Below are 13962 nucleotides of genomic sequence, written 5' to 3' on the forward strand. Positions count from 1 at the left end.
CCCTCACCTCCACTCAACATATCCAGCACACAGCAAATGGAGGAGAACGTAGAGCAAAGACCTCCAATAAAGGAGCTCATAGTGCAGCCATGATTAGGCACTGCAAGGATATCAGGGAGCCAGATTACTCCGGAAATGAGTTGGGGAATGTCGTAAATGAGGATATCAACAAGAGGGTACTTAGCTGCCCATTTAGTTTATAGAGCTTCCTCTGAGCACACTTTTGCATTCAGCCTGGCTCTGGCTGTTTAAGAATTGAGAAGTAGTCGAGATAAACCAGTGACATTTTCAGCATGGCATTCAGTTCAATGACAAATAGAACAAAAAAAAAAAAAAGCGCTTTTCATCTTTTGCACCGACGTGTGCAAAAAAAGATACAAGCACATTGTTGTAAAGGTCACAGGGACTTACAAGCATAGATAACCAAATTAATTATGCCAAGCCAGGTCCTCAGGAAAATCACAGAGATGGCTGATGAGAGCCGTGCTGTGGGAGTCCAAATCCCCTGGTCACTGCTTCTTATCGCCACAGAGAGACAGGACGCCGCAGTGGCTCATAATGAGGAAGGTATACATGTCAATCACATGCAGAGAGTCAAAGCCTGTGACGCACAGAATCTGCAAATCTAATGAACCGTTTTCTTAAAATAACCCTGTGTTGCATTTAGGAGAATGCCGCTAAAGGTGAATATTAACAATGAACGGCATGTCATCTGCAAATTTGTTTATGAATTCAAATTTATCTTGTCAGAGATAGAAGGTTTAAATCCTTTGCAAAACAACCATGTAGATTAAATGTTATCTTTGAGGTTTAAGCCACTTAGTTCCAATGACTGTAAATCTTAATGCTGCAGTACACAGTATCATTTTAGTTTAGTGTGTTTCCAACTTTGTGCCACTATTTTAAAAGTGTGCACAAAGTCCATAAAGATATTGTTTTCTTAGTTTGGTTCAAGGAAATTCAAGGAAAAGGTAATAAAAGAGTTAAACATAAGATTAATGTAAGTTGCATGCAAGTAAATTATTGAATTAACATACAAATCAAATAAAATGTACCTTGAAAACACATGAAATATTAGCTAAATAACCACACAATACAATACTGGTGACTCCATTACCCAGAGCAAGAGCTTTGAAATGTGGCACCAATGTTTGCTCATGTGCTACACAGTGATGCAATGCCCCTTCTTTGTTTTTTTAGTTTCCTTCGTTTGGTGTGAAAACTTAGTTGGTGTGAAAACTTGACTGACCTGTGCAGAGCCCTGACCACAACCCTCAATACCTTTGGGATGAACTTGAGCCAGACACCTTTCGAATGCTGTCAGTGTTCAAAATCTTGTGGGAAGTATTCCCAGAGGACTGAAGACTGTTGTAGTGGAAGATTAATGTTCAACATGACATGTTCAACAATCATGTATGGGTGAAATGTTCAGGTTTCCACATACTTTTGGCCGTGAACATTTCATCCAATTAAATAATCCTACAAAACCAAATCATACACTAAATTAGACAAAGGAAGCAACTGTTACCAGTATCGGAAAATGCCGAGATACTGCCTAAAATGCAGATTCGGACATTGATGAGTACATAAGTCTATGTACCTCGGATACCTCATCATCAGATCGCGTTGCAAAGTCTGGGTTATTTTTGCCAACTCATGAGTCTTTGAGTTGGTGATGATTTAGCTGAGCTAAGGTTGACAACGCAAACCTAACTAAGCCAGCGTATAGTACCCAGTGTATATAATGTATATAATCTCTGTTATTAAGGTACAAATACAGATGCTGTTATTTCAGTCTTTATTTCCTGATTTGGTTTGGTCAAACCCCAAGCAAACTTTTTGTGATCTTTTGTGATTGCGAACTGGATTGGTCTCAACAGTTTTTGGGCTGTGATGAAAACAAAACGGATGCTTTAACAAGTGACTGAACTAAGAGTTTTATTAAAAAATGCACTGGTATCAGACTGATACTTAAGGTACTGGAATCAGGAAGGAAAAAAGGAAAAGATCAGGAAGGAAAGGCTGAATCTACTAAAACAAAAACAGAAATGATGGAACTGTACAGACTACTCTTTCTGCTTAACTATCTTCCTGTATTTCCCCTTTTTCTTTCCCTCCATGTGCGTCTTCTGAGCTTTCATGTGACTTGTTCTTTACAGGGACCTTTGGTTAACTGGACCTTATCTGGGATTGCGTGCAAATGAAGATTTCCGACCATTGCTCGATCAGATCAGGGAGTCAGATGAGCCAAAGCAGGAAGGAGATACAGTGGGCGTGTGTGCGAGCGTGTGTGAGATAGAGGGCGAGAGTATGTGCCTGCCTCTATCTATTAGTGCGAATAGAGTCTCTGGTGTCACACTAACTTTGTGTTACATGGCCCTCTAGGCTCAAGGAAGAGGCCTGCGATGAGCCTATTACCTATGCAAAGTGACGTCGCCCAGAGAAATACTGTTTCAGGTTGAAAGGGTGAGGAGGCAGGGAAAAAGTATCTGTGTCATCAGGATCATTGTGCAGAGGAATATAATACATACTTATGCATGCAAGAACAGGTACACACACACACACGTAGTGAAGTGTGTGACTCACTCGTGCAGTAATGGCTGTATCATTTGGGGAGAGTGGCATATCCATGGCTGTGTATGGAATCATAACTGGGGCCAGAACCTATCATCACCATCATTACCATTACCTATGAAGCAGCCACACTCGGCGCAGCAGGGAGGCAAATCACTGCTCCCCTCAGGGATGCAAATTATCCACGCGTTGCTCAGCAGCTGGGCAAGATGGAGAGCCATCTGAGAGAAAACCCTGTTCGCTAATAAACCACAGATTTTCCCTGTTCAGTGTGTTTTCTTCTCCCCTAAGCACAATAATATCCTTTTTATCAGGCCATTTCTGGCTAAAACAGAGTCCAAAAACATTACTGTCTAAAAACAAGCAAGGCATTCTGTCTGTGCAGTCAGAATACTTCAACTTGTTTCCAATAAAGTGTACTTCTCTCAAGACTGTCCGATTGTGAAACCGAATTGATAAGGCAGGTGGCTGCACTACAGCTGACAAGAAGTGAATGCTGATTTTAGCAAATACTTGACATACATTGATTTGCAGAAACAGAAAATTATTCTTGGTGCACTTGGAGATAATTTTAAGAAAATAAAATTTAGAATCAATATTACAGACAAGATTTACTGGATGCATGCAGTGCCAGTCTCTTTTTTAAATTGTTTCCAGTCAGAGGAGAACACGTGGCCGCCTAAAGAAAAGCCGCTGTGCCCAGCATCTTTTTTTTCCGAGCACTTCTAGTTGAAAATCTCTGAACTTTTCTGAAAGGCGCTGGTGTTGTTAGTGTTGTTTCTTTTTTCAGGCAACCGGTCATATATTAGAGGGGAACTCGTCACTCTGGTAACCAAGAAAAGAGCCCAGACTCATCTCATGTACTGTATGTGCAGGAGCCCAGCATCTGTGTTCTCAGTTCTCACTACTTTTGTAGCTTCTAACTGAGTCTCTGAGGTTTCAAACTTTGTTTCTCTCCTCTGCCTTGTTGTTTGTGCTTTCAGATATCTGTCTTATTTTACTGTTTCATGTTCGCTTCCAGATGGATAGCAGTAGTGACAAGTTAGTGCTGATGAAAACCCAACATTTCCTGATTTTGCTCCTTCATAATAAAAGCTTTAAGATAACAAAATATTGGGGCATTTTACAGCTGCATGACTCAAGACGAGAGCATATCAAGACACAACGTCAGATGCAAATCTGCACTGCGAGGCATCACTTGTGTATGGAAAAGTGCCATATTAGAGCAAGCATCTTCCAACTCAACCGCGATCATAGAAACTTTCAAGATATTGTTGTGATAGAAATAAAACCCATATTCAGCATTTTGCTTCATCCCAGCGCTCTGCCAGCAACTTCCTGCCAGAATAAACACTGTGTGGACACAGGCCCGAACAAAGAAAATGACCCGATAGTGTGGAAGAAGAGACAAGTGTACAGGAATAGGCTATAACCATGACAAGCCCATACAATCTTGAGTGGATTTAGTCCGATCGTTTTGGCTGAATGGGGAACAATTGGTTACATGCTCTCTCAGCTTTTTCCTCTAATATGCTTTGATTTAATTGACTTATGCTTTGAACACTAATCCTCTGCCTGATCTGTGGATACTGAACTTGATGCAGCCTCTTGAATTTGAAAGGGCAGCTTCTCCTCAACTACAAGCGGATTTTACCACTCCTCTGCATGTACAAAACATAACCTGACACATGCATATGCATAGACCAACAACATATAAATATCTCAGGTTACTTACCTTTCCTTGAAGTCGAGGAAGATCTTGCCCAGGCCACTTCCTCCGCTGACCATGTTCAGGTCGATGGCTCGCAGGAGGGCAAAGTGGACTTTGATTACATCCTGAGTGAAAATGACAATAAACATTAGAATCTACCCACTCTAATACGTATTCCTCCCCTCATAGTCCAGACATTTTACCCAAAAGTGTCAACATTACACAATTTGTAACATAAAGAGACTCAACTGATTTTGTGTCAGCAATGTGTTCTAAATGAAAGTGTTAAGAAACTGTATAAAGGCAAAGTTTGGGCTTTTTTACTATTACTTTTTTATTACAAATATAATTATATATAGGAAAACAAACTCATAGGTCATTTTGACAAAATTATGCTTGATCATTTTGACCAACTTATATGTCTAATGGTTAAGAATTTCCATTTGTGCATGAGTGTACTGCACCCAACTCCATGTCTCATGGTTGATTGTGGACAACACTGAACCCTTTGTATGGACATCAGACAATAAGACATATACAAATCAATTTTTTAACATGGGCCCAATGGGAAATTGTGGAATAACTGATTTCAGTATTTTACAAAACTTTGCCCCACTCAGATTTCTTACAAATTTTAATAAATTATAAATGACATGAAAAACTTTCTTTGCAATTTGTGTGAGATTGTATAAAGCTTGGATGATTATACACAGTTATGGATATATCTATATATACTGTAGATAGTTATTTCCTAGGATACTTGTACAATAGGTGTGCAATGGTACATGTATTCATTGCAAAATATTCAGTATAAGACATTTCTCATTATACTAGCTTGGTATGCCCTATGATTAAAATGATTACAGCCTTCTTAGTATAATACAGTCTAATTATGTCTAACAGCTATGTCTTCCCATATCTGGAAGCTAAATAAAAACAAAACATCCAAGTTTGCTGTTTGTGTGTCAGCTGTTGTCAGCTAAATACTGATAGTTATTTTCTCACTGCTGACATATAACATGAAAAGGACAAACAAAACAATGCAATATTTTGTATCTCTGATGTCCCCAGAGTATACTGACTGTGGCCCTCAGCACTGATCACATTGCGTCCTATTGAAGACATACATCTTTAAAAATGTGCTCATAAACATATTTCAGTCAGGACACTCCCATCAAGGCTTTAATATTGCAGCGATGAGCATTTCAGTTTGGGGGCTGTGCCTCTGCTCATGTGATTTTCTAGGACACATCTAAGCAAGCTTGACACAGACTGTCCCTGAAATCTCACCCCCCCCCCCCCCCCCCCCCCCCCCCACAGCAGAGCCTGAGATGCATGCAATTAATGAACACAAATTCATATCAAAGAAACATACAAAATTCATGTGCAATTAAATCCTAATACAGGGACAGGCTGGGGAGGAGGAGGGAGATGCAGCTCTGAAAGCAGGCAACGGTGTAGCAGATGCAAAGAACAACTGCACAGCCCCATAGTTTCACTGTTAAAAAGGTCTGAGCTGGGTATTGTACTTTTAAATGCACTCAGATGTTACTCTTACAGTACATTTGTACTTCTGACATCCCAGTCCCACAGCAGAGTATGGAAGGCTCCTTTATGCTGAGCATTAGACACACATACATAGATATATAACCTCTTGCAGTATTGCAGAGTTTGTTGTTGTTACAAACTCTTTTTTTCTCTATCGGGGTAACTTTTGACTCTAAGTGCTCTCTAGTGATTGTATTGCTTTACATTCATGTCATCATAAAGGGTGCATGTAGTATGTGGGCAGTGATGGTTACATTGTTTGAGCGGGAGTCAAACCCACAGCTGCTGCAGAGGAGTGACAGCCTCAGTACATCGGGTTCATGCTTCTCCAACTGAGCAACCTGGACACGGCCTTGTGAAAAATTTATTTAAGTTCTGACTTTAAACTCAGACTGCTGACATAATTCTCAGCGACTTGTTCATTTAAGTCCACCCCACAAACACCAAGATGCTGTATTGGGATTGTACAGATTGTAAGGACAAGCTGAGAACTCGAATACATTTTTCACATGCAGACCAAATGCCCTTGCATACAATCCTTATACAGAAGCTCGGTGAATGAGGGACTGATTCAAATGAAACGCTGTGTTCACAATGAAGGAACATGTTGCCCTAGGCTGTGCCAGCAGTATAGCAGTGAGGTATTTTTAAACAACAACAATGGAGCTCTATGACACAGCTGAATAATGCATATCAGGCATACTTGTTAACAGAATCATTTCATTGTTAGTTTTAGTTTTTTTCGTTTTCGTTTCGTGCATTAGTTTTTTCTGCCGTCTTTTAATGCCGAGTATTGTCAGCATTATCTGTTAAGTTAGACAGTCAAAGACCATGTAATATCATGTACATCCAATATTTGGGAGTCTTATAGTTATTTAGTATTTTATAGAAACACTGGACAAGTATTGCATTGGATGAGAAGTGTGTGGTGGCCTTGTTAAAGGGTAACTTTTTCAACTTGGTGCCTATTTTCTTAGCAGAAGTGAAACTGAGCTGCAGAGTAACCCCTTTGGGTAACTGCCCACTGTCAAGTAAGTTCACTGTAAGTGCTTGTTTTTGCCACTGACAGGCCAAAATTGTTAGTATCTGACAACATTGTGGAAAAGATCTTTACAGAGATAGACCTTTAAAAAAAAGAGAGAGAGATCCTTTTTGTTTAACAGCTGTGATATCACTCTGTGCAGGCCAACCAGACTCCATTTACATCAACAGTAATTTTACTGCTGCCTTGATCTGTTTTTAACCCTTTAAAACTCCAAATATACACATAATGCCACAAACAAACAAAAACAATTTGCAATATATAGAATATATATATAATATATAGAATTAATTGCACGCACACACACACACAAAAAATGCATCTGGTGTGAAAAGACCTTTATTTTGACGGTTCGGATTACATTGTAACTTAGTTTTGCTTCTGCCGGCTGTACTGGTCTCCCTCAATACTGGATCAATTCATAAACTTTTGACACATTATTTGCTTTATACACAAAGAACATAAGAAGTAGGATTCAGGTTGAAAAATACCAAAGTTTCTCTTCCACTCATGTTGAGTACACTTACATTTACAGAAATCAAGATTCAAGCCTATGCTCAGGATTCTTGTTATAATGCTCCCTCAGATGTTCACACTTTAGTCTCTGACCCAGTACTGACATGTTTCTTTTTGTTTCCTTGCAAACTCATTGTTGACCAAGCCGTGCAGCAAGAATTATAGCTATGATCCTCTTTTTGTTTTCCTCCACTGTGATGGAAACACTGAACCATGACATCAACATCCCAGTGCATATCGAACCGTGAACTTTGCATACCGTTACACCCCTAATATGCATGTATACAACACATCCTGTCACTCACTCAGCCATCCATACACGTATTGAATTATTCACTCGGTGTACGACACATCCAGGCGTGCTGTACACACATCATTTTCTTCGCTTGAGCGGTCACTCACCTCAAGATTGACAAAGATAGCCTCCATGTCCTGTGGACTCAACACTTGCTTTAACGGGATCATGTAGTTCTGAAGAGAAACAGGAGAGAAATCAGTGAGGATGTGTAGAAAAAAAAACGGAAAAACAAATACAGTAACTGAGAGTTGTCCGTATTTCTTTCAGGATGTATTGATACAATGTTCAAAGCTCCGGGCAAGCTTTTAGCGGATCTATAAGACTTTATTTGAAGGACAGCACTACTGAAAGTTAACTGCAGCAACAAAGAAAATCAATACCTAGCCGTGTTGTAAAAGATGGACTCGCTGTATTTTTGTTCACTGAGAGTTTGAAGTTATTTAATTTCAGGCTATAACACTGGTTCCTGCCATAAATACATCTCATACAGCTGTTCTCTATGCTGCACTTATGCTTACAGGAGAAAAACCTGCTCATTGTTTCCCTGACGTTGTTTTATGGTTGTCACATTCCATCATCATAATAATAACAAATAGATCAACTAAGAAGCAACGGAGAGATGACAGGCTTTATTAACCCCAACTCAATTAAGCTTAACGAGTCCTCTGATCATAAGAAGGTTATTTATTCTCATTTAGTCTCGTGTTGGTCTGGCGTGGGAAACACAGGATACACATTTAGTTTAATGAAATTAGTGGAGCGGGTGATTTGTGGCGCTCCATCAAATCGCGGGTGAAATCTGTCAACGTGGAAAGTGATGTGTTAGCAGCCTGATCTCAACAATGGTTCATTATCACACAGAGAGGTGGTGGTGGTGTGTGTGTGTGTGTGTGTGTGTGTGTGTGTGTGAGAGAGAGAGAGAAAGAGTTTATGATGGTTTAAGCACACAGAAGTTGTTTTACAGGGATGCAACTTGGGTTTGACAGCATTTGTCAGCAATAGTGTTAAGAGTATTGGTGTCTTTCTAAGTAAGGCTGCTCTGATTGATAGGTCACCAATCATTATTGGCTTTGTTCTAAATAGTTTGAGTGGTGGTCCCTCTTAGGGAAGTGGGATTCCCCATTTAAACATGTTCAATTCAAACATTTCTGAGCTTTAATGCAGCTAGTATGGTAACTTGCTAATACCACGCAATGTCTGCCAGCAGCTTTGTGTGGAAACACTTCAAAAGAAGAACAATGAAGATGCAAAGCGTGCGAAGGATCAAATGTGTCGGGCTGAGGTTCAACAGGAAGTGCAAGAACGCTGCAGTCAAACTTTGTCCAAACACTTCTGGGTGAAATACTGGCAGAGATGGCAGCATATGACGGATTTGCATGCGACCATATGGTGAAACGTGTCTCAGAGCGGCGGCGAAGAAAGACAGCCAAAAACTCCAGATGAATCAATTCAAGAGCTCACACCAAGTGAGTTAGAAGTTTTTGAGAGTTTTGCTTTTTAACTTTGAGTGATCACTGACTTCATTACACAAACTGCAGTGTATCTACCATTGTTGTGTGCACAGTGCCAGCCTTCTACAGGGGCAAAGTGCACCAGTTACCTCTGAACGCAAACAGAATGAATCCATCTACACTTGACAGAATGAATTTAAAAACATCAAACTACTCGCTTTAACAAATTTTGTTGGTTTATACAATGAAGAATTGTAAATTATTACTTTTATGAAACTGTTAAGAGGCTGGACTTCATCATTGCAGCTGTAGTGATGTTATATTTTGTTCACTCTAATTCTGATTTACATGAATTGCGGTCTTGTGCCTTGATAATTATTATTATTATCACCAACTAATACACTAAAGCAGTCAGGTTGAAAATCCACGTTTCTCATTGGTACACTTTGTATTACCTGAAATATGACCAAATATTGACTGTAGCTTAGGTTACCTTAAACAGGCACATTGTCAATTCCCATGATGGTGTGTTTATGTTACCGGGATATAAAATGTCCCAGTTTCAGGAAAAAATAGTATAACCTCTTTTCTGCGTAAAGGCAGATCAGCCGAGCCAATCATTAATTAACATCCACCAAGTGCTGGTAGGTTTTCGGTTTGACGAGCAAATCTCAGATGGCTGACCGCCACACTGGAGGGTTAATGTCTGCAACAAAATATTCCTGTAAAACAAAAACTATGCTGAAAATCTCTTTGGTGTCATTTACAGATATAATACTTTTGTCCTCTGCTGTCTGTGTTGGAATTTGTGATATACACACAAACAGGAATTTGTCTTCAGGTGCACCCTGTAAACCCTGAAATCTACATACTTATGTACAGAAAAGCACACGGACACAGACAGGGCCTTTGTGGTGCGTTCAAGTGCACCTTTTAAACTCAGAAATCTATACTTGAATGGCGACAAAGGTTCATTAACACGGAAAGTTGTCCTTTGTTGAACTACATAGGCCTACATCTGTCTTTACTATCTTGTTCTTTCACTGCATCATTTTTTATAATTAGATGCTAAAATCATAACAGTATTCCATTCATTTCTACATAGGCAGATTTTTAAAAATTGTATTAAAAAAATGTATTATATTATCAGAAATTGTTATCAGCAGACTTAACCACGTCCCCAAGTACTTCTGTGAAGTATTTCTATAATTATATAATATATTCTACTTAATAAACGTTGTTAAAAAAATACCAATGAGAGGTAAGGATGTTTATGACTTAAAGAAAATAGTGTAAAATTTTCACCTCATTATAGTTTTAGAAGATGTAATATGTGTAATAATCTGTAGTAAGTAATGGATTTCTTTCCGCCCAACACTTGTTGCCAGTATGTGCATGTGCGTGTGTTCACATATATGTCCTTGCGCCTGTGATGTGTGGGTCTATACTTAAAGCCTCAGGGGTCAGCGTCTCCCATGAGGGCTGAGCCAGTAATAACCCGATCGATCAGCTCCTGTGACATTTGTGCTCCCCAATGAATCTGTCAATACCTGACATTTCCATGCTGTGACCGGGCCCACTGCTCTGAGACACCGACAAAGAAGAAGTGACAAAAGGAAACTCTAACGCGAGGGTTAAAATGCACATTTACATCAGCACACTCACGATTAAATGTACGCGGACATTAAGCACGGACGCATATTGTGACACTCACCTTCTCAATGTCCTCTAAAGTCTTGTAGTACTTCGCTTCAGTCTCCTGGATCTCCACTAAGCAGCAATTTCTCTTGTCATCTTCTGTCATACCCATTTTCTACAGTGAGAAAAGACAATATATCTTTTTATTAACCACATAATCCAGGTCTACATTGTTTACATTGCTGAGGTTTCTTGTTTTTTAGTAATTATTTTTTCTCTATGCAAAAATGGTGTTAGCTAATTCCAGTGTCCTGTTCAATTTTTTTTTTAGTGCTTCAAAACATGTCATTACAGCTAAGCATTTTGAAAACCGTGCTGCTGTGTTTCAGAAATGTTTTCTCCCATACCAGGTGGTCTTTGGTTTCTATTCATTTCCAAACAGTATGACATTTATAATGGAGTATTAGGGTCGCATGATGGAAACAAAAGAAGAGGAGGAAAATTCTTTTTTTTTTTTTTATTTTGCATGTTGACAACAAACTAGAAACCAGATATTATTATTTTGACTTTTTTCTTGACATTCAGTCTCAACATTTCAACTTAATCCTCAACAATTTGACTTTCTGCTCTGTGTTTATTCTTGGTATTTCAACTTTAAGTCTTGACATTTATTATTGGCATTTCAACTTTATTCATGAAATTTTGACTTTATTTTACTACATTCTGATTTCATGCTTGACATTTATTCTCAACATTTTAACTTTATTTTAAACATTTCAAGTTTATTCTTAACATTTCAACCTTAAACTTCATCTTTTTCGTCTTTCAATACCTACTCTCAACAACTCCACTTTATTCTCAACTTTTTGACTTTATTCTCAACATCTATTCTCAAAAATGTAACTTTGTTCTCAACATTTCAAATTAATTCTTGCCATTTCAAATTTATTCTCGATTTTTCAACTTTCTTCTCAACATTTTCAACTTTAATCTCAAAAAAAAAGAAAAATCTTCATGCCTCGCCCTAATACTTTTTTACAGAAATCTATTAGCACACTCCTGAAAATTGCTTGACCTGTGTAATCCATCATATTGGATTATCTGTATGAGATAATGTAGTGCAGACTTTCCCAATCAATTTACTCTTAACCTGCATTATAATACAAACGTAATGTACAAGTGACAAAAATTGATGTGGACTTGATATTGATCGTAATGGAATACATGACTCAAGTGGGTTTTAAGAGTCTGTTTTAATTTGCTAATTCACCAGGATCACCCACTCATTATCAATACTGCTTTCCAGGGAGTCATGGATATAAAACTGATTGAATTTGCTAATTGATTTTCCATCTGTGTAAAAATGAAACAAAAAAGATGGTGGAACAAAAGGAAAAAATAACAACCAAATATCTAAAACTGTAAAGTCCATGTTGGTGAGGAAAAAAGGAAACACGGTAGGCAGTTAAGAAGGTATAGTTCTGTCCTTCAGGTTGGACTGTACTCCACAAACATTCAAAAAATATAATATATAACATATGTACGTGTTTAAAACAGATTCTTCACCCACACTGACTGAGTCTAGTCTCTAGTTCATGACTAAAGTGAAAAGAGGAGGGCGTGTGAGCCAAAGAGTCTGCGTGTATCATTGTATATGTGGGCAGGCTGGTCAAACAAGGCATATGTATGTATAGTTAGATGAGTCAAAGCCATGCAAGAAAGAACATTGTGAGGGGGCGGTGGAGGATGGAGAAAACTTTTCTACATGGCGCATTTCTCATGAGATCTGATGTCTAAGTAGGTCTCTATGCTCAAACATGTGTATATACATGTTTCTCTGAAGGAATATAATAATATACTGTAATGCATATTGTCAGTGACTCATCCGAATGACCATACGCCCACACAGACATAGGCTTAATTTCTGTACAGATTTTCTATGCTGTGGCAGTGGTATGAGCTGCCTGACCAACTTAGCCATCTGGCTGTTGATAACCGGCACTGACGATACAAAACTGGGGCTAACAATGCAGAAATGCAAGTCTATCCAAGGCCTCAACCCAGTATGTAATCAACCAATCAGAAGCAGGGCTCAAAGCCAGCAGGCTAATGTTTATTTGTCTCATGCTTTGAGGTTCTGCGTGGCAGCTGGTGGTCCGTGCTGACGTCAGTTGATGCTGCAGTCACCAAGCTGAAGTCACAGCCATCTCCAATGGGCCCTGAGTCAGACTTTGAACCAGATGGGGTCTCTGTTTCAGCCCTTATGCACGGGTCAGTAATCCAACTGGCAGGTCGTTCTCATGGGATGCTGTGAGTTTGTTTTAAATGAGGGGGGGGGGGGTTAGCTGACAGAGGGGAGGGGTGAGTCACAAGCACAGCGGCACTCACCTGCATGTATCTGATCTGCAGCATGGGAAAGGCAAAGCAGTGCGAGTCAGAAGTCAAATTTATCGGCAGTCATGTAAGAGTGTGTTTAGAGATATGACGTCATGCAAACGCCAGAGACATTGACAATGCACATCACAGGAATAATTAAGTTAGTGTGGGAGGAACTATATGATTCCTCTTCTCAACTTGATTTTAATGCACTAATAGATTCTACTTTAAATATAATAAATTGAAGGAATTATTTTAAGGGAAGTTGTATGAGGTACTCATTGATACTAAGTGTATTACCTACAGTAGATGCAGGTTGAGAAGCCTCAGTCAGGAGACGCAGAGAGGAGTACAGGCTTAGCAGCAGAACATATTTTAACTGCTTATAAAAAGGTCCACCTGAAAAAATGTGTATGCTATATTTAGAATATTTTCACCACTTTACTTTGCTGTCAGACAGATTTTTCTGATGGGAAATCACCATTATATAAGCAAAATATCACTGACTTTTGCTCAACCAGAATCCATTGGCAAAATTAGTCATTTTGCTCAGGAGTTGCTGGTCTACAGCTGCTTCAATCTGTCAGTTTGTTTGGTGTTATTGTGTGACTTTGGTCTTCTAAAGGGTTTGTTCGGATTCACAGAGGTCGCACAATAGATCAAGGCAGTGGTAGACTGGCAAATCCCATGTTCTGAGAGGTAAAATGACTGATTTTGCCAATGGAGTTTGGTTAGTTTGCAGAAAGTGACATTTGACTTACACAACTGCTGTTTCCCATCAGAAAAGGCAGTCTGGTGGCAAAGTACT

At 39.1% G+C, this 13962-nt stretch overlaps 1 protein-coding gene across 7 annotated transcripts in view; it reads right to left on the bottom strand.

Annotated features, from left to right (window-relative positions):
• vav2 (vav guanine nucleotide exchange factor 2) overlaps positions 1 to 13962 on the bottom strand; it is a 290534-nt gene that overhangs the window by 49572 nt on the left and 227000 nt on the right. For 4 of the 7 annotated variants that reach the window (XM_084745457.1, XM_084745455.1, XM_084745454.1 and 1 more), the window contains exons 6-9: positions 13167 to 13181; positions 10855 to 10953; positions 7794 to 7862; positions 4310 to 4410 (exon numbers count right to left, since the gene is read on the bottom strand). In XM_084745457.1, coding sequence (XP_084601583.1) covers positions 4310 to 4410; positions 7794 to 7862; positions 10855 to 10953; positions 13167 to 13181 — 284 coding nt within the window. The remainder of the gene's footprint in view (positions 1 to 4309; positions 4411 to 7793; positions 7863 to 10854; positions 10954 to 13166; positions 13182 to 13962) is intronic. The other 3 variants (XM_084745459.1, XM_084745456.1, XM_084745460.1) reach the window with 1 other exon arrangement.

Source organism: Lutjanus erythropterus, chromosome 20 (assembly GCF_056507025.1).
Source record: "Lutjanus erythropterus isolate fLutEry1 chromosome 20, fLutEry1.hap2, whole genome shotgun sequence".
NCBI lineage: Eukaryota > Metazoa > Chordata > Actinopteri > Lutjaniformes > Lutjanidae > Lutjanus > Lutjanus erythropterus.